The sequence below is a fragment of the Ctenopharyngodon idella genome, chromosome 8 (assembly GCF_019924925.1).
Source record: "Ctenopharyngodon idella isolate HZGC_01 chromosome 8, HZGC01, whole genome shotgun sequence".
Taxonomy (NCBI): Eukaryota; Metazoa; Chordata; class Actinopteri; order Cypriniformes; family Xenocyprididae; genus Ctenopharyngodon; species Ctenopharyngodon idella.
In genome coordinates this window covers 31,699,256-31,721,341 of record NC_067227.1, presented here as the reverse complement: position 1 = coordinate 31,721,341, position 22,086 = coordinate 31,699,256, and the positions used below count along the sequence as shown (strand labels likewise).

Here is a 22,086-nt window from a genome sequence, read left to right as displayed (position 1 = left end):
AAAAAAAGCAATTGCATTACAGTATATCAATACAAACTCATTTGTTTAAATAATCAAAGTGTGACTATGCCTTACTCATCTGTGATATGTAACCTAACACACAAGGATAATTTAAAAGCAGCGTCCAAGTGGATTTCTAGCTCTGGGTTTGTAATAGTAGAAAGAGGACAATTCTGGTCCTTGAAATAATGAAATAGTAAATACAGATTTTTTTTCAGTGCAGTTATTATTGTACAGATCCTGCATATATATATATATATATATATACACACACATATATGTTATACTGTATATATACACACATAATATAAATATATATATACACACACACACACACACATATATACATATATACACAGTGTGTGTGTGTGTGTGTGTGTGTGTGTATATATATATATATATATATATATATATATATATTATATATATATAATATACATACATACATACATGCATATACTGTGTGTGTGTGCGTGTGTGTATATGTTTAAGACATGCTCCGTGGTAATATCATAGTATTCTTATATGCTTACTGTATAGGGCATTTATGCATATAAGATATATATATATATATATATATATATATATATATATATATATATATACACACATACACACACATATATACATACATACATATACTGTGTGTGTGTGTGCGTATGTGTGTATGTGTATGTATATATATATATATATATATATATATCTCATATGCATATATGCCCTATACAGTATGCATATAAGAATACTATGATATTACCACGGAGCATGTCTTAAACATAGTACCATGGTATTTTTAGGTACCTTTTTTAATGAAATGCTTTCATTTGTTCAAGAATCTAAATGATAATGAGACCAAAACTTATCAAAGTGCCAGTTGTCTGAAATGCAGGATATTGCTGTACACATGTTTTGGAGTCACACATTTTTTTAATCTTTGCCATATTCTTATGATATTTTTATTTCCGTTTTGTACTCGGGAAATTGTTTTACAGTGATGATTTCCTGTTGTTTTTCCTCAATAGCTTTGGACCAGCTACTTTCACCTGATTGTTGCCTTCCTTACACACAAGTCCTTGCAGCTGGAGTCCTTCTCGCTTGAGAAACGAGACAAGATTCTCAACAAGTGAGTGAGAGACAATGTTCTGTATATACTTCAAGTGTTGTTTTTTGTTCGTTTTGTTTTAAAGGCTGAAATCAAATTAAACTTGTTTAAATTGTGTTCCTAAAAATGTAAACAGGTACGGAGACATGCGGAAAAGCATCGGCTTTAAGCTGGGACATATGTGGCAGAATCTTGGTAAACACCTTTTTCCTGTGCCTCTTATCTGTTAGAGACAGTGACAATTACAGAAGCTTCAAGTGTAGAGAGGAAGTGTTTTTAAGGACACTATTTTTGTTCAAATTGCTTTTTATAGAGCGTAAAATCACTACTGTACTGTTTGTCTTTAATGGCTGAGGCAAAGTGCAAATTGACATATTGCATATAAAAATTGAAAAGAACATTTTGGCTGTTTTGGGACATCATTGGATATATGTGTCACTTCCAGGATCAGAGAAGTTGAAGTTCATCCCCGCAATGGTGGGGCCGATCCTGGAAGCCACGTTAGTGCCTGAGCCTGACCTGAGGAAAGCCACCATCCCCATCTTCTTTGACATGATGCAGTGTGAACACCATTTTAGCAACAACCACACCTTTCAGAAGGTGAGGGTCACTACTTTGATAGCTTCTGTTCCAAAACCTGTTCCAAAAAATTGTCTACCTAGGCAGCATATTATTTAGGCATCATAGGCACTTGTCTTTTAATATGTTGCCTATGTAGGCTCTTACATGATGGTCAGAAAGTTTGATGACGCATTTATGTGCTTTGCAGTTTGAGAATGAGCTAATCACAAAACTGGACCAGGAAGTTGAAGGAGGCCGCGGTGATGAACAGTACAAGATTTTACTGGAAAAAATGTGAGATCTTTCTCTCCCCCTTACACTCTTAAAGATAAAGGATCCAAAAAGAGGTTTTTGCAGTGATGCCATAGAAGAACCATCTTTGGTTCCCCAAAGAACATTTCAGTGAACAGTTCTTAAAAGAACCATATTTTTCTTAAAAAACATTTTAAAATTCTAAAGAATCTTTTTCCACTATTAAGAACTTTTTGTGGAGGTTCTTCAAGGAACCATAGATGCCAATATCTTAAAAATAAAGGTTCTTCATTGGTTCTTTTTAAAGGGGACCTAAAATGTCCCTTTTACAAGATGTAATATAAGTCTCTGGTGTCCCCAGAATGTGTCTGTGAAGTTTCAGCTCAAAATACCCCACAGATCATTTATTATAGCTTGTCAAATTTGCCCCTATTTGGGTGTGAGCAAAAACACGCCGTTTTTGTGTGTGTCCCTTTAAATGCAAATGAGCTGCTGCTCCCGGCCCCCTTTCCAGAAGAGGGTGGAGCTTTAACAGCTCAAGCTTCGGTTGCTCAACAACAAGAAAGCTGGAGAATCTCACGCTGCCAAAATGAGGATTGTCAGTAACGGTGTTCAGCCTTACATTGTTCAAACCGGAGTCGACACTGATGGAGAGACTCAGGAAGAAGTTACAACTTTTAGAATGAAACTGGACGTTTCTGAATGGTTAGTGGATAAATTTATGTAGTTGCTGTGGAGTTGATTCAACTCATCGACTAGCATGTGCCGTTGTGTTAATCTTTTGTGCAAATCCAGCGTTGAATTGACCCTCGTTTGTGAAGCAGTCCGGCGTAAAATGATGGCATGGCAACAACACTCTACAACAACAACTCTTCCTCTTCTCTAAAGCAGCCCAACATGGCCTCGCCCCCTTTGTTGCGTGTTCTCGGGGGCGGGGTTTATTTAAATTTTGGGGTTTGTGATGTTTCCAACCCGGGAAGAAGCTCGTTTTAGTCCCTATCAGCCGTTTATTGTAGTCCTTAAACAGAGAATTCTTTAAAAGAAAATATCTCCCTTTGCATTGAACTTTGAGTGTTGTATCTTTGCAGATGCTGTTTATGCTCAAACAGCAACATTACACAAAAAGTGAAATCATAATCAACCACCCCTTTAAGAACTGTTTACTGAAAGATTCTTTCTTTGGGGAACAAAAAATGGTTCTTCTATGGCATCACTGTGAAAATCCCCTTTTGGAACCTTTATTTTTAAGAGTGACCATGTGCTGCTACTCTTTCTATATTTTTGATTTCTTTGTGTTTCTATTCTTTCCTGTATTTTGTATTTTTTGTAGTTTCGGTGCCTGTGTGACTCTCTATGTCTCTGTTTGTGTTGTGTCCAGACTGTTGGAACGCTGTCAGCGGCATCTGTATCTGAGTCAGTCTGGTAAGGAGTTGGCTCTGCTCTTGAGTAGCCTACTGGAGAACCTGCTGGCCTACCGCACCATCACCCACGACGAGAGCCCTGAGCTCCGCATGAGCTGCACTGTCAACGTCCTGGTGAGAACCGGACCCGCGTGAACCCAAACACATCTTCAGTTTTCTTAAAACATTCTTTATCATGTGCTCAACCCGCTGAGAAGACCAGCGAGGACTAGCGGTTTGGTGCTGGTCTAGTTTGGTGGACCGTACATTTCATCAGCAGGACTGGAATATTTTTCCTCTCCCCAAATGTGTCACTACTGAAACAATAATATATAATTTAATAAGAGTTACACTGACCTATTAAGATTTTGTTTACATCTATCTTGTAAATATATTTTTTGCTATTTTATTAAAAGGTTTTCACGGGTAAATCAATAACAATTACAATTTTAACAATATTTCAAATGTAATTTATGAGATTTGTTGTATTTTGAATCCAATCTTTATTTGTAAAAGCCATAAAGTGAATTATATTGATTTCAAAGTTAAGGATTCATTAGTTTGAATATACATTGAACCAAACACTATCATAAAATCTTAGTTGATAATTTAATATACTTTATTTTTGACAAAACATCCCATGTTTCAGTAGTGACAGTAATGTGTTGGTAGTCACATTATAGAATTTTAACTTGCATACTAAAACACTAATAAAACATATTAAAATACTAATGTAACTGTACTAAAATTTTGTTTATTTCCCCCAAATAAATGATTATGCGTTTTGTCACAACCAAAACAATGATGTCACTACCGAAACTTCACCACATGTTTCGGTTGTGACAATTTTATATACTTTTGAGCCTAGCTCAAAGATGCTAATCACATGGTTAGCTAGCATAGTTCTGAACTGTTGTACACACATAAAAACTAAATTTTATCAAATAACGCCCAAAAAACAATGATGTCACAACTGAAACTTCACCATGGGACATATTTTATTACATAAAGTTTCATGATTTACAAAGAAAATATAAAATAAATATTTTTTTGACTTCATTTTTTAAAAAAAATCAAAAAGATATTTTTAAAAACAACAAAGGAATTAAATGCAAAAATTATTTTATATCATTTTCACAAGTTGAAATGTAGGGGTTAGGGTTCGGCACAGCCACCTCCCAATTGAAAGTACCCAATAAATGATGATTTTATATATATTAAGCTTACTGATATTTTAAACATTATTGTGAGTTTCAAAAGATAATAGAAGGATCTTAGTAAAAATCTAAGATTTGAATACTTAAATGCCTTTTAAATGTGTTTTTTGGTTGTGGGACAGCAGTGTGCACCAATTCTGCACAAATTTAGTATTAATTAATTGTGTTTTAATTCATTTTTTATTTAATGAATTAAACATACTTAATCACTAGAAATAAATAACCTGTTAAACCCATATTATGCAAACATTAAAGACCTTTCTCATTATAACAGAACCTTTTTGGCATAAAGTGTTCTTTAAAATTGAGTCACGAACCCTAGGGTTCAATATATAGAACCCCATTGAACCTTTTTCTAAGAATGTAGTTGTATTCGTCTAATCAGGAATAAAAGATGTTTAAAGGCTTTGGTAAAAATCACATGTATCTTCTCTCTCATGTCCACAGAACTTTTACAAAGAAAAGAAAAGGGAGGATATTTATATCCGGTAAGTGTGCCAGATGATTGAAAGTCATTGGCTTGTTGATAGCACATTGATCCACACATGAATCTGTATGTTTTGTGGTCTTTCATTAGATATTTGTACAAGTTACGTGATCTACATCTGGCCTGCGAGAATTACACAGAGGCTGCCTACACCCTGCTGCTGCATGCTGAACTGTTGGAGGTTTGGACGTAAAATTATTAGCTTGTGCTGGTTACAATTATGGTTAGATACGACATTTATTTTTATATTGTACTCAGCATAAATGAGTACACCCCCTCTGAACGAACAGATATTTTTCAATTGTATTCTTTAGAATGACAAAAATGTATTTCTTAAACATATACTTAATAAAAACAGAGAAAAACATGTCATCAGTATCTGTAAAGTAAATTATCCAGTTTTGCTTAAATGAAGGGTTTCCAAAATGAGTACACCCTTGAGTAAATTCAACGAACGATCAATCTTATTTTATTTATATATATATATATATATATATATATATATATATATATATATATATATATATATATATATATATATATATATATAATATATGTATGCATGTTGTATATATATATATATATATATATATATATATATGATCAAAAGATGAAGCAAATTAAAACTTAATTAAATAAAAGCAAATTAAAACAAATCTAATTTTTGAGCTTTTTGAAACTTTACATACTTTGTGCTCCTTTTTATTCATAATCTGGTCTAATCATCCATAAAAAATGCTTTTAATTAAAATGTTACTTTTGTAAAAAACAGAATTTGTATTCATAGTTCAAATTTGTCGCTTACAGTAATTTCAAACATTTAAGCATAATCCTTTAGTTGTTTTTAAGTTCATGAGTAGGCATGTGACGGTTTCACATTTTTGAATTATATTGCAAAAACATGTTAAAGATGAACAAACTTCAGTGTTGTCCTCTAAATAATAATTTTAATGACTCTTCAAATAACAAAATGAAGCATGAACATTTAAATATAATAAAACCATACACAATAACAATGTATTACAATTGTAAACAATTGTTTCTAACAGAGTGCAGAAGATCACAAATATGCTTAGAACTAAAAACAATACAACATTTTCAACCAATATCTAAATATCTTTTCTAGGATAGCATGTTTTAGTCCAGATTAAAATGTAAAAATGTATGTGTAAACAAACATTTGAAAATAAGTCTAAATATAAATATATATATATTTGTTGTTTGATAAACACCATAATGAATGCAAAAATCTGAATTGCTGTTTGAAACAAATGATACATATGAAATATGACATTTAAAGAGATTTTATTCACATTTATTCACAATTTGCTAAATTTTTTGACATTTATTATTCAATGACAAGGATGTCAGTAGATTTTGGATATGACATGACCTTTGTTCTGTTTTTCGAACAAAGAAGTTACGGTTATCTGAAGATGTCATCTGTTTGCTTTGGAAAAAAACTAATCAAAGTCAGTTTTTATCCTCAAAATCTATATAAATGCCAAGCATTTACTCCTGTCACTCCCCAAAATCTTATTGTTCTGCTTAACTTAGTCTGTTTGAATTTATATATCTGCACTGAGAAACGTATTGCTCTTGCAGTGTGCTGGGTAAAGTTGCAGCATAGTTTGGTGATTAGCTTATCAGTGTGATTAGGATGTCTGAATTGTGCAATCTCTTTCTAGTGGTCCGACAAGCCGTGCGCGCCCCACCTGATCCCACGGGACGGAGCTCAGGGCTGGACGCAACAAGAGCTAAAGGAAAGACTTTTTCAGGAAATCATGTGCAATCTGGACAAAGGCAAAGTATGTACATCTAAATCTAATGAAAATGCTTCAATTGAATGCCTTTTACATAGGTATTCACACAGTTTTTAGGGTAGTACAGCTGTAAAGAACAGAAAGAGCTGTAGAATTATTTTCATGTTGCTGTTTAACACCATTTAAAAGTTTAGGGTCTGTAAGATTTAATTTATTCCTGTGATGCGAAGCTGAATTTTCAGCATCATTACTCCAGTCTTCAGTGTCACATGATCCTTCAGAAAGTTCAAAAGAACACAAAAGTCTTGTTACATAGCACACAAGTGTATGGACATAAGTCATATTGGTTTGGAACACTGTAAGGGAGACTAAATAATAACAGATTTATCATTATTTGGTAGACTGTTCCTCAAAGAAGTAAGAATAAACACAGCAGATGTGTTGCTGTCAACACACTTTCTCATATGTTGGTTGTTTGTTCTTTCTCCACAGATGTGGGAGAAGGCCATTGAGATGGCCAAACAGCTTGTTAAACTTCACGAAAACCAAATGTTTGATTTCATAGAGCTCAGTCAACTGCTGGTAAGACAGACGCGACAGAATTGCCTCGTTTCTTTGTAAATGCGATCTGAAGGTAACGCCGCAGACAAACGTTCCCTGAGCTTCTGTCAGAACAGGAGATGCTCTGTGATGTACAAACATTTTAGCGAGACAAACCTTGAGCTCGTCTCGATTCAAGCACTTCTTATTTATTCACGTTCTGGGTTGGTAATCCATAACCCTGTCTGCTGGGTAGCAGCCGTCACTCTGCTCAGGAAATAAACATGGCAATTTGCAAGCAAGAGGAGGAAGGAAACTCTGGTGTGATAACAGCTACTGTAGCAGTTACACACTCTCTTCTCAATTCTGCCTTTGGCTCTGTGAAGTTCTCACTTGGCAGCTGACTTTAATTAGATCGGAAAAGTTTGCTGTTTGTGCCGTCGAATTGGGTGGACACCTGCTTCAACTTTTCTGTCCTGCGGGGCATAAAATGTGCCGTACATTAGTTAGGGTGAATTCAAGGTAAATTGGGACAATTTTTGCCATTGAGATGACTGTAAAAAAAAAAAATATATAGGATTAATTTATCCTGAATTAATCCTATATTCCTCATTTCTTGTTTGATTTGAAATCATTTTATGGAATGTACAGTAATAAATACCAAAACTTAAGTATGTAGAACACTTAAAAAATGAAAATTATGTCGTCTTTTACTCATTCTCATCCAGTTTTATTTTTTCTTTATCACCAGAACACACAATGTGATATTTAGCTGAATGTTCAGGCTACATTTAAAGGGGACATGTTATGCCTCTTTTTACAAGATGTAAAATAAGTCTCTGGTGTCCCCAGAGTGTGTATGTGAAGTTTTTGCCCACAGAAATTTTTTTATAGCATGTTAAAATGGCCTTTTTTGGGGGGTGAACAAAAACGTGTAGTTTTTGTGTCCCTTTAAATGCAAGTGAGCTTGTGCTCCCGGCCCCCTTTCAAGAAGAGGGCGGAGCTTCAAGAGCTCATGCTCCGGCATACCGGTGTAGGACAGATTGCCAGAACACCAGCAACAACAAAACAGGACAATCTCACGCACTGAAAGTCCGAAACTGTCAGTAGTGGTGTTCAGCCTCGAACCGGAGTCGTTGAAAAGACCCTTGTTTGTGGAGCAGTCCAGCGCAAAATGATTGGCGCAAATGTCTTCCGGACATTTCCTTTGAAAAAATTACATTTAACCACGATGTCCTCGTGACTCAGATGGCATTGGTACATCCCAAAACAACACTTGTAATGCCTCTTTGTAAAACTCCAGCTGCTACAGCGAGGATAAGAAATGTTGGACTCTGTGCTTCTCACTCAGGGCTGTGTCTATGCTAATTCTCGACTTCTCGACGTCATCGTACGGGGGGGGATCTGAATCAGTTTTTGATTTATGGGAATTATAAAAACATGAGTGAGTGGATTTTTACCATTATAGGCTGGTTGTTCTCACACACTGCGGACACACATCGGTGTTCAAACACCTTATAAAAGTGAATTCTGCAAAATAGGTCGCATTTTACGTGAACTAGAATGCTGTCAAACAGCCATAACTCTCAAAAGGCACATTGTGATGGTTAAAAAAAAAAAAAAACTGAGATGGTTGGAAAAATTATATTTCAGTGCTTTTCCCTTCTCTCACACAACTTCTGCGTTCACCAAACAAACTTTGTGTTTGCTTGCAAAACTTTTGTGATGGAAATAATATGAGGTGGGAGGAAAAACAGGTGAAGGGAAGGACAATTGTAATTCTATTTTTAACAATAAAAGAGCCACATGGTCTGTGAGGTCACAAGAAGAGAGTCACATGTACACAGAGGGGCTTCAAGATCAAATCCATTAATGAATGTATATATAGGACTGAATTACAGGCTCTCGTACCACCTGGAAAATAGGTGAAATTCTGGTCCCACTTTATATTAAGTGGCCTTAACTACTATGTACTTACATCAACAAATAAGTACAATGTACTTATTGGGTTCATATTGAATAGCAAAACACTTCTGCTGCTATTGAGGTGGGATACGGGTAAGGTTAGGGAAAGCTTTGGTGGTATGGGTAGGTTTAAGGGTAGGGTGTAAAGGATGGGTCAACAGTGTAATTATAAATGTAATTACAGAAATTAATTACAGATGCAATTACATGCAGGTGTTTTTAAAATATAAGTACAATGTAAAAACATGTATGTACACAATAAGTGCATTGTATCAAATGATTAATTTAAATGTAAGTACATAGTAGTTAAGGCCACTTAATATAAAGTGGGACCGAAATTCTTTTACAGAATCACAACAACATTCAAAATTATTGGCAGTATTGGCAATTCTTCAGGTTTAAGGTGCCACGATTAAAAGTGTTACGGTAACAAAAGCAATAGTATCAGAGAGCTGTAGGAACAATTACGACAATTTGAACAATTTTTAATGACTACTATGACCTTGGTTATTATTAACCTCTTAAAATAAGCTACTAAAAGGATCACAATTGTTCGTCCAGGGGTTAAGTGCTTTGATCAGAGGCACTATGAGGGCAGATAACAGTAATTGAAGTTGACTGAAGCCTTCGTGTTTGCAGGATTATGAGTCAAACAAGTTACTCATTTGTCAATTAATTATGTTTTTTTTTTTTTTTGGAATCGGATAGAGCGGTCAGAAATGGATGAATATTGGTGATAATATTTAAATTTTTCTCACCCAAAGCTGTCTTATGACTTTACAAGAATTGCAATATAGTTCACAAGTATTATGACCTCATTCACATTCATTGCACAGCAGCGTGAACACACATAAACTTTTACTTTTGTGTTCTAAGGAAGAAAAAAAAGTCAGATTTGAGGGTGAGCAAAAGATGACAGTTTTCGTTTTCAGCTGAACTATTCCTTTTATGCTTGACTTTTAAATGTCTTAAAAATGCAAATTCAAATGTAAAAACACCTGTTGTTTTTGTACACAGAAACAGCAGGCACAGTATTATGAGAACATCATGCACGCTATGAGACCTCAGCCTGAGTATTTCGCAGTGGGATACTACGGTCAGGGTTTCCCGTCCTTCCTCAGGGTGAGTGAATTTTGCTGCTGCAGCCCATAGTTTTAATGGCTTTAATATGGGATATGACAACTTGGAGAATTATTCCCCGATTTGGTGTTCAAATGTCTAATTTTCTGTTGTTCATGCAGTGTGAAATCTGAAAAGTATGGATTAAACGGTGGCACAAACATGCTTGCAGGGTCGGTTCGCTGTTTGGCATTTCAGCATCAAGCATTGCCAAAGGAAAACAGATATTTTGATTGCAGCTCTCCCCAAAGAGCTCTCGGAGTAATTGGGTTTTAACAAGAAAATAATACTTTTGTTCTCACAGTCAGGGGTTTGGAAACCATGGTGCTACACGTTTACAGATACAAGAGCCCCTTAGACATCTAATGAAATGACAGGCTTTGTGCAGTTATTATTGGTTGTGCATGCCAGATATGAAGCCATGAAGAGCACTTCGTCGCCAGGACGTTGATTGCAGTGGTATTCTGAAATGAGGAGGCAAAGTCCTCCAGGTTTTTTAATGTAAACTCATGTTCCAGTTACACTTAATCTTGACACGTTTTTCAGGTTAAATAAATAAACATTACTTTAAGGAAACCACAATAACCACCAATAGAGTAATATTTTTACACATGCTGATGTCGCTGTTGGATAGTGTCACTTTAGAAAATTTGTGTTTTATAACATTTCTGTTACCATATTTTATAATATTTTTGTACTGTGGATTATTATTTTTTGAGGAGGTACTTGCCTCCTCGGAGGAAACACACCTGGATAATAGCTAAAAGTCGCAGCAGATCATTTGGTCAGTTTTATCAGTTTTTTTTACTCTGACTCTTCCAAACAGAATAAAATGTTCATTTACCGTGGTAAAGAGTATGAGTGGCTGGAGGACTTTAGCCTCAAGCTGATGTCTCAGTTTCCCAATGCAGTGAAGATGACCAGCACATCGCCCCCTGGTGACAACATTTGGAACTCACCCGGTCAACGTATCCTTGACTAACCCAGCAAGATACTGATGTTAAAGCTTTTCAAAAGCTAGAATTTCTTATATATATTAAATGTACTGTTAAATGAAATATAGTAACATTCAAAAGTTTGGGGTCAGTCATTTTTTTTAAAGAATATAAGGCACTTAAAGACACAGTAAAGACACTTGTTACAAATGTTTTCTATTTCAAATAAATGCTGTTCTTTTCAACTTTCTATTCAGAATCCTGAAAAAAATGTCATGGTTTCCACAAAAATATTAAGCAGCACAACTGTTTTCAACATTGATGATAATAAGAAATGTTTATGAAAATCATCATATTAGAATGATTTCTGAAGGATCATGTGACACTGAAGACTGGAGTAATGATGCTGAAAATTCAGCTTTGATCACAGGAATAAATTACATTTTAGAGTATATTCACATTGAAAACAGTTATTTTAAATTGTAATGATATTTTGCAATTTTACTGTTTTCACTGTGTTTTGATAAAATAAATGCATCCTTAGTAAGCAAGTTTTTCCAAAAACATTAATCTTACCAACCCCAGACTTTTGAACGGTAGTGTATGTGCCTCACATTAAATCAGTATTGTCCAAATGCTTTTTTGGGCCAAATGAAATGATTGTGAACAGTTTTCTACCCTTAATGAATTCTCCACAGATATTCAGTGTTTTACAGTGAAGCCTGTCCTAAACTTACCTTCACAGTTCAAAGACAAGGGACTTCCTGAACAAATCCTCAAGTATGAATCAACGCACTTGTCAAAATTCACATCTATTGTAAATAATGCTGTTATAAATCTCATTTTCGTTCTTTTGTTTTCTCAGTTACTACAGGACGAACGAGGTGGATAAGTTCCAGTATTCAAGACCATTCAGGAAAGGAGAAAAAGATCCTGACAATGAGTTTGCCGTGAGTTGCAATCATTGAACAAATATTGAATCGCTGAGGCTCATGAGGGTAATTAGGAAATAGCTGATCTCAGATTAAATGACTGAAATTTTTATTTCAACATTATACATTTTTAGCATGTCTCAGTCAAAACTGTTAAGCAAGCTTCAGTTTGAAGTGTCAAGCTCAAACCCCATGAGTGAGTGACTGATGGTTTTCATCAAGATTGTTTGTGACTAAGAAATGAATGCAGGGATCCCACAGTCATGGCAAACCTGAAATCTGTGACTGAAAAAAATTGTTATTCCCAAGTCTAAACAAGTCATTAAAATGAATTAAATGTTAAAGGAATAGTTCAAAGACATCACCAAAAGATGTCAGGCATATATTAAAGGTGCTCCTGAATGTGTACAAATGGTGATTTTTACTGCAAAGCTTCAAAAAGGGGGGAAAAACCCTATAAAATTCACTATACTCCAAGATCCATGAACTGTTGGTTTCATGCTGCTTTTTTGTTGTCTTTGCAGCTTGGCAGGAAGAATTACTCTACTTTTTATCTCTATTCACATTTTGTAAAGAGCTGTTTGGACATTCTAGCATCTCTTTTTATGTTTCTGGGAAGAAAGACAATATGAAAATTGTAGATAAAGTGAATAGAAATATTTCTAGTTATAGCTTATGCTTAATATTAAAGGCACAATATGTAAGGTTTTTGGATTAAAATATCCAAAAACCACTAGAACAGTGTTATATATTTTGTTGACTTTACATTATTCCAGATGTTTCCAAATCCAGAGGAATAAGCAATTTTAACCAGAACACGGACTGTATCCGTGCATTGCCTATCAATGACATCGTACCTGTGTTACACTTTATTTCCGGTTTTATTTTATAGAAACCATGAAAACACCAAAGACGCTTTAATATATTGTCTGTTTTATTAGACAGGTGAGCAACTGTTTGGATACATTCATTGACAGAAAACGAATCATTGTTATAGAGTTCAACACATTTAGTCTTATTGTTTTTAATCTCGTTTTCTTGATTATATTAATATGATATTCTAATATTGATCTAGCTTACTGCAGTGTACAACAAGTGTCTCATAGCAGCCGCGTCACAATATTCCTTATTTAAATAATTCCCGCACAATGCATAAAAGGGGCAGGGCCTGGTTGAGTTATTTAGTATTGTGTTGAAATTTGCAGTTATAATAAGGGGCTTGACATTTCCTAAACAAGATAAGCGGTTGACCAATCACAACTCACTGGTTCAGCTGACCAATCAGAGCACATTGTGCCTTTTCAGAAGGAGGGGCTTCACAGAGACAGGAACTAAACTGACATACAGTCAAAAACAAAATCAAGACTTTGAAAAAGGGCATAATAGGTCCTCTTTAAAAATGTTCTTGATGATAATAATGATTTAGATACCTAAATAATTAGATACCACTTTAAAAAGAAAGCCGCCACTCACTAACACTGAAGAATCGCCTTTTTTGCCAATAATTTTGAATGTTGTTGTGATTCTGTGAACCATTTCTCTAGTTTTCTAGGTGAAATGAGAGCCTGTAATTCAGTTCTATATAATTATTTATAAATGGAGATGATTAACCTTCAGATCTTGGAACCCCTCTGTGTAAATGTGCCTCTCTGCTTTTGACCTCACAGACTATGTGGATCGAAAGGACCACCTTTATTACGGCATATCGCTTTCCAGGAATCCTCAAGTGGTTTGAGGTGAAATCCATGTCGGTGGTGAGTGACTCGTCCTTCTTGGAATACTCTAAAACTGTCTTTTATTGTTAAGTGTCAAACTAAATACTTATCTATAACAAAATACTTGTAACCCTACTCAGTTCTTTAAAAATGCACCTTAAAGGGTTTGTTCAACCAAAAATGACCCTCACCCTCATGTTGTTTCAAACCCGTAAGACCTACGCTCATCTTCGAAACACAAATTAAGATATTTTTGATGAAATCCAAGACGTTTTTTATCCTCAATAGAACGAAATTACCACATTCAAGGTCCAGAAAAGTAGCAAAAAAATCGTTAAAATAGTCAACATGACTACAGTGGTTCAACCTTAATATTATGAAGTGATGAGAATACTTTTTGTGCGCAAAAACAAAAATAATGACTTTATTCAACAAATTTGTCTCTTTACTGTCACTTACTGCCATCCTTGCTGAAAGAAAGTATTAATTTCTTTCAAAAAACAGATCATAATCAGATCTTATCTTTCCGCCAGTCTCATATTGTCCCTCGTTTGTAGGAAGAGATCAGCCCTTTGGACAACGCTATAGAAACCATGGAGATGGCCAATGAGAAGCTGAGTAATCTGGTGCAGCAGCAGGCATGTGACCGCTCTCTTCCTGTGCACCCGCTCTCCATGATGCTCAATGGAATTGTGGACCCGGCTGTCATGGGTGGCTTTTCCAACTATGAGAAGGTCAGTCTTTCTCCCCTGTTTCTCCTCTTCTGCTGCTTCTCTTAATTTCGGACATTAATGTGCAGACATTACTTGTCTTCTGTGATTGCTGTCTTTTTGTCCTGCACCTGAGCCCAATTAAGGTTTGGGATGTGCACACCTTTTTTGTATTTTTGCTTCTATTAATTTTTAACCAAAAGAAATCAAACTATCACCCTGATAATCCTCAGCTGAATTGGTCATATGTGCTCAACAGTTGCTTTGTACCTTTTCTCCTGGTCAGATATGAAAAATTGATGTGTGTCTCGAGGCGTTTGGTCTGCTGGAGCACCGACTGAACCTAATTGAAAATTTTTGTTTCACCCCTCAGGCGTTTTTCACAGAGGCCTACATGAAGAAGAACCCTGACCACCTGGAACGCATTGAAGTCTTAAAACACCTGATCGCATTGCAGGTGACACGTCTGCTGATCTGTATTGTGTTTAAGCATTCACACTAGTGTTGTCAAAAATATTGATATTTCAGTATGTATCGATACTGAAATATTCTGATATCAATACACTGATGTCAGCTGCGCGTTCTCGCTCTCTCTTCTCACCGACGGCGGATTGACACACACCTGCATCCTCTCACTCCCTCGTCTCATTCGCTCTGGTTAAATAGTGTTTGTATTGCGCATAATTTTAGTCATTCGCACAGGTTTCACGCTCACACCGAAAGCTCACGCACCCCTGATGTATATAAGTGGCGCTCTCATAAAGCCGCTTCTCAAACAGCAGTAGTACCAAACTGACTTCTTTTTTTGTGGCTTATTGCGCTTAAATGTTCAAATACATTTAAAATTATGTCAAAATGCCCATCTTGTCGAGTATTCAGGTAAATACAGTCAGTTTTGTAACATAAATAGTTGAGAAACGCAACGCATGTTGTGTAACAGTATATTGGATCCGTGCATGTGCTCTTAAAGTGACAGCAGTCTAATAAACCTGCTGCTGTCTGCCATGTTAATCAAAGAACAAAAGACAAAGAGAAAATCACTCGCTGCTCTTGACTGAAGCATTAATTTGTATTTATTTTTTACAATGAAAACTATTCAATGATTACTTTGATTACTTTCATTTCTGTAGTATTTTTTTACCTGAATACAACTTTTAGACCCACCTGAAAAACTTAAAGCTATGTTTATTTCATTTGTCTGTTTATTCTATTTTATTTATTTGTGCTATCGTTTGCAATTTGTTTTTGTTCTTATTTTTTATTTCAAATAAAGCCTCCCTTGTGCTGTGTGTAAGATACTATTACAACAAAATTACCCAAATTATCAAAAAAATTATGAGATAACAATTTTTCTGTTTCGGTAAGATTTTTGTTATATTTTTTTATGCTTATTTTTCACTGTTCTTCAATGATTGTTCAAAATTATACAAACAAAGAATTGAATGATAGGGTAGCACCAGCTGTTCGTAAAGTGATACTTAAAGGGTTAGTTCACCCAAAAATGAAAATTCTGTCATTAATTACTCACCCTCATGTTGTTCCACACCCGTAAGACCTTTGTTCATCTTCGGAACACAAATTAAGATATTTTTGATAAAATCCGATGGCTCAGTGAGGCCTCCATTGACAGCAAGTTAATTTCTTTTTTCAATGCCCAGAAAGCTACTAAAGATGTATTTAAAACAGTTCATGTGACTACAGTGGTTCAAACTTAATGTTATGAAGCGATGAGAATACTTTTTGTGCGTCAAAAAAACAAAATAATGACTTTATTCCACAATATCTAGTGATGGGCGATTTCAAAACACTGCTTCATGAAGCTTCGAAGCTTTACGCATCTTTTGTTTCGAATCAGTTGTTCGGAGCGTGAATCAAACTGCCAAAATCCCATGATTTCAGTAAACGAGGCTTCGTTACATCATAAGTGTTTTGAAACTTCAATAGTTCATGTTACTCTGGCAGTTTGATACGCTCTCTGAACTTTCTGGGCATTGAAAAAGGGAGTGTTTTTGCTGGCGATGCAGGCTTTACTGAGCCATCGGATTTTATCAAAAATATCTTAATTTGTGTTCTGAAGATGAACGAAGGTCTTGCGGGTGTGGAACGACATGAGGGTGAGTAATTAATGACAGAATTTTCATTTTTGGGTGAACTAACCCTTTAAGTATTAGATAATTATATATAAATTGTATTATCTAAATTTATTTACATTACCGTCCATATGTTTGGGGTTGTTAAGATTTTGTTCATGTTTTTGAAAGAATGTTCATATTCTCACCAAGTCTGCATTTATTTGATTTTTTTTTTTGTGGAAACTGTGATCCTTTGATGAATAGAAAGTTGAAAAGAGCAGCATTTATTTGAAATAGAAAACATTTGTAACATTATAAATGTTTTTACTGTCACTTTTGGTTAATTTAATGCATCCTTGTTGAATTAAACTATTAAAAACAATCTTGCTGAGCCCAAACTTTTGAAGGGTAGTGTATATTTAATAAGCACATGGAACTGCCTATTTTGAGATAATCAAATAAATTAAATTACTTTAATGAAAGTAATCTCATTTTATTATTTTCTCTTTGTATCTGAGATGCAAACCAAAAGATTATGCATAACAAAACCTTTTTTTTTTTTAAAAAAAAAACTAAATGTCTATTAGCTTTAAAACCATCTATATTGTAATGCAAAATTTACCTTTAACAGATTATATTTGCAAATTTATGTATCTCAAAATCTCTTGACACACTTGTACTGTTGCACTGTATGTTTTGAAATCAGGTACTGAAAAAGCATCAAAGTGTTTATTTCAGTGTTCAATTTTTAATGTTGAAAATGCTTTAATGTCTGTTCCATCTCAGGTCCCGTTGCTTGACGAGGGGATTCGGATCCACGGAGAGAAATCCACGGAGCAGCTCAAACCCCTTCACAACAGAATCGTCACCTGCTTCCAGGACCTGCGCGCGAAAGTGGAGAAACTCTATGGTGTCATTACTCTAGTGAGTCTAACGAATACGACTCTTAAGTAGGGATTTGAGAAGAGACAAATTGAGGGTTTGCTGTTTATAGGTGGAAATGTTTTAGATCTGATGAATGATTCATACAGGATATTGTCTAACAATAACTTTGAAGGGGTTTTGAAATTAGCCAGTAGACCACAAGAGGGAGGACGGATGTGCTTTGATGAAGTGATATTTGTCTTTAGCCCTATTCAGATGGTAATTGTTTCTCAAGGAGACGTAAGGTATTTTCAACATTTACAGGGGCTAGTCAGTGAATTTATTGCCATCCAAATCCAGAATGTCAGTGTTTTCTCCCACCACTTGGGTAAAGATCCCCAGCCAAATTACCTACTGTTTTTTGAACAAACACCAAGGTCGTGTAGTGATTTAATTGCCGTCCGAATTCACATCTCTGAGTTTACAAGAAAAGATCAATACAAAATTCACAGTTTAAATCCTTTTTGACCACTGCGGAGCACCGTATGATAGGTGTCGACCTTTGCTGTAATTTGCAAGTGTTTTAAAGACTTTTATGATGGAAATGTTGGCGAGTAGAAAAGAAGAACAAAAAGGAGAGAGAGAAATCACACAACATTTAAAATAGGCCGTTATTGTCAGCAACAGGTGTGCAGTACCATTTAAAAATGTTATATACAATTGTATACATTGAAAATATGCTTACCTCATGCAAATAAAAGGCTGCATTAACTTATTTCCACTAATTTCCCCATATGACATATTTAATACATCCTTGCTGAATAAAAGCATTATTTTCTATAAAAAAATTCTTACTGGGTGGGAAGAACAGGATTTATTTGAAATAGAAATATTTGTAACATTATATATGTCTTTACCATCACTTTTGATCAATTTAATATATTCTTGCTGAATAAAAGAATTATTTTCTATAAAAAAAAGCTTACATAATACATATATTACATGCGTCACTTTTAATGAGGAGACTAAATGGTGCTAAATTCACATTTACTGTATAAGTACTTAGAGTCAAGAGTTATGCTTCAGATAGTTCTCATTTAATTTAATTACTATAGAGGTCATGATATAAATAGAAACATGTTTGTGTTTGTATCTGTATCTCCAGCCCTGCTCTCTGACAGAAAAGAAAAAGAGTCGCGTGGGGTCGATGGTGATGCCGTACATCATGTCCTCCACGCTCAGACGGATGTCCACCATCTCAAACGCCTCCTCCGGACACTCCAGCGGCTCGGGCTCCTCCGACGGAAACTCCTCCAGACCTCAATCCCAGGAGTCAGTATTCTCTCATTCCTAGAAATAACCTCGCTCATTTTCAGCAGTGCACCGAGGGCTAATTTGTCGCAGGACAGAGTTCCCGTGGCCACGGCAAGATCACGGAATGATTCAGTTTCCTGTGTAATTATGCCTCTGCTAGTGGAAAAACATGACATTAATCCGGGTTTAACCTCAATGTTTAATTGGTTCTTTTAGGTGCTGGATAAGTGGGTCCAACAAGTCCTTAATTACCATTGATAAATTTAGATTTCAAAAAAAAATCTAGGCTCAAATCTGAAAATCTTAATGACAACCTTAACCAGTTCTCACTGGTCAGCTTGTTTTCCCTTGAGTATTTGCAGATGAAATTATTCTAAATGAGTCATTCATAACTGGTCTTCCTGGAAATCATTATTGTGCATGAACTAGTGAGAAAGAACATGAAAAGTGCAGTTACTGTTTTTCCCCCTCTCACCTTATGATTAGTTTGATGTCACACGAGTGTGTGCTGCTTTATTTAGAAAATGTACTTGGTAATTAATTCTTATTAATTCTTATTTCCTGTGAGGTCCACTAATAATGCTAGTCAAGGTTTTTTTTTTTTTTTTTTTTTTTTTTTTTGTGCCAATAATTTAGTTATGCCATTTTCCCTCACTCTGATCCTTAGAATTCATTTCAGCTGTTGAACCCTTCACATCAGTTATTCAGTATTTCAATCACAAAGCCTGTTTTACATAGGTTGTTTGTACACCCGACATTAACACTCATTTAATATCCTAGATATTTTTTTTGAATGTTTATTTTGCATTACTTGCATATTGCATGAGAGCGAGAACATACATTATTAACACATTTACTGTTGCTATTCCAGAATATTAAGAATATTAAGCTGCATCGATTCAGTCTTGTGTATTTTGTAGCTTAAGGAAACAAACAAGTTTAAAGCATATAAGCACTGACACCGCAAGGTTGGTCAGTAAAACTAATTTTAACAGAAGGCTAAAAAATTATTTTGGTAAAATTTTGGACTGATTCCCCAATCACCCGCAATCCACACACGGAAAATCAATGACTTTGGGGCACTATTCATTGTGTACATACAATATTCTAAGATTAGAGTAAACTTTATACACTCTAAAAAACACTGGGTTAAAAACAACACAATCTGAGTTGTTTACAACAACTCAACATGTGTTCTGGGTTAATTTTACCCAGCAAATTGTGTTACTTATTTAACCCAGCATAATGGGTTGATTCATTTTTACTATAATACTAGCTTCTTCTTTTTTTTTTTTTTTTTTGTACTTAATACATGAATTAATGTTTACGGATTAACTTAAATCCTCTAAACCTTTTTTAAATACTCCACACAAACAGTGGTTTTCATGATAATTCCTTTATTTTCGATCATATTTTACAGTATAGCATATTTTATATCGTTTTTAATACATATTTAGTGAAATGAGGGAATAATTTCTTAACTCATGGCCACGATATGTCATGTGTGGGGCTCTGTAATATTCATTTAATATCAGTACAATTTTATCGGTTTATCGCCCATGCCATGGAATGAATCAACAATGTGATTTGGAAATTCAAAATGAAGAACGTTGTGACAGATTCATAAAACAATCAGTGCTGAAATGTGTTCCTTAAAATGTTTCAGACTGACATAAACAGAGTTTTAGAATAAACTTCATCCATTTAAATAAACTTGTTCATGTCATAACAGTGAAGAGTTGAGAAGAGTGTTAATGTTTCCTTCTTTGCGTGTTAAAACTTCAGGATTGAATGTTTTATAATGTTTGTGCTGTTGTATTATGACTTTTTCATGTTAGTCAGAAGCAGTTATACTCAAATGTAATGTTTCCAATTTTTATGTTAAAAACATCTTTGGTTCACTGACATTCCGTTCATATCCATTTATGTTTATACACATTAAAGGGATAGTTCACCCAAAAATGAAAATTCTATCATCATTTACTCACCCTCAGGAACTATCCCTTTAACAGTTATATTTCTGTTTTTAGCAGATGTGCTCTTATTGAAATGCCAGTGAAGTGTGTATATCATATATAAGTAGCAATTACTAAGACAGGCAGCTGAGAGAATAAGACATAAGACAATATATCAGGTTGCTATTTGGAGGTTTCTACTTCTGCACCACTCAACCCACGAGTGGCTTACTTGTAGTCAAATGTGTTTCTAGACCAGATTACTAAACTAATACATAACCAGAATCCTGTCGCACAAATGCATAATACATGGCAACGTGCTTGGAGGATTTGTTCAGGTGCGCAAAATATTTCTATCTGATTGTCTCTTTTTTTTTCTCACAGTTCGCTGCTCTCCCGTGTGAGCGACAGCAGGGTTTCGGTTCTCTCCCGCTCAGAGGAAGATAATCGGATAAGTAAGAAGAACAGGAAGGAATGGAGCATGAGCAAGTCTCAAGGTCTTACTGGAGCGACCTGGTGACAGAGATGAGGTGTGCTGATTTCTTCTGTTCATGGCTGTCAGTGAGCTGTTTAACCCTTGTGTGTCAATTAAAAAAGTTACATATAGGTCCATAGTGGACAAAAATGTCCATGTCCAAAAACTGTCATAAAAATTTGAAGCTTGGGAGCACAGAGTTAAGTTTGGTCTCATTTTGAAGAAGACCCTTGGCAGATTATTGATGAAGTAAAAAAAAGTTTAAAAAGTGAAATATAGAATTTTTATGAAATATAGAACGGTTTAAGTTTATGAAAATGTTTTATGAACAATATTTTATATAAAATATATATTTTATGAAACATGTTGAACTCTAAAACTGCTAGAAAATCAAAGCCATACATCTAAATAAGTTGTGTTCCAAATTTGAGGTTGATATCTCAAAAAATGAGCTTTCAATAAAATTTTGTTTGGGCGCAGTACCAAATTTTCCCCATTAGATGTCAGCTAAACTGGTACACACAGTGGTTGGATTTGTGTTTTGCAGTAGAGTAGAGTTTTTATCTCTCAAATATTACATGCACACACAATTTTTTTTTTTTAATACAACACATATAAACCACACTCTGACATCCACACCAACACACCCACACAATTATAGCTGCATCATTTATCTAATTGACTCTATAATATGCAGAAAACAGGAAT

General features: G+C 34.9%; 1 protein-coding gene across 1 annotated transcript in view; it reads left to right on the top strand.

Moving 5' to 3' along the window:
• Positions 1-22,086, top strand: part of dock5 (dedicator of cytokinesis 5) — a 75,050-nt gene that overhangs the window by 48,432 nt on the left and 4,532 nt on the right. The window contains 20 exon segments of the mRNA XM_051904448.1: positions 1,023-1,123; positions 1,239-1,297; positions 1,548-1,702; positions 1,872-1,957; positions 3,294-3,450; positions 4,980-5,020; positions 5,110-5,200; positions 6,708-6,827; positions 7,275-7,364; positions 10,305-10,409; positions 11,233-11,374; positions 12,040-12,121; positions 12,207-12,291; positions 13,941-14,027; positions 14,546-14,722; positions 15,072-15,155; positions 17,557-17,694; positions 18,800-18,966; positions 21,288-21,399; positions 21,401-21,433. Of these exon segments, the coding sequence (XP_051760408.1) occupies positions 1,023-1,123; positions 1,239-1,297; positions 1,548-1,702; positions 1,872-1,957; positions 3,294-3,450; positions 4,980-5,020; positions 5,110-5,200; positions 6,708-6,827; positions 7,275-7,364; positions 10,305-10,409; positions 11,233-11,374; positions 12,040-12,121; positions 12,207-12,291; positions 13,941-14,027; positions 14,546-14,722; positions 15,072-15,155; positions 17,557-17,694; positions 18,800-18,966; positions 21,288-21,399; positions 21,401-21,433 (2,112 nt within the window).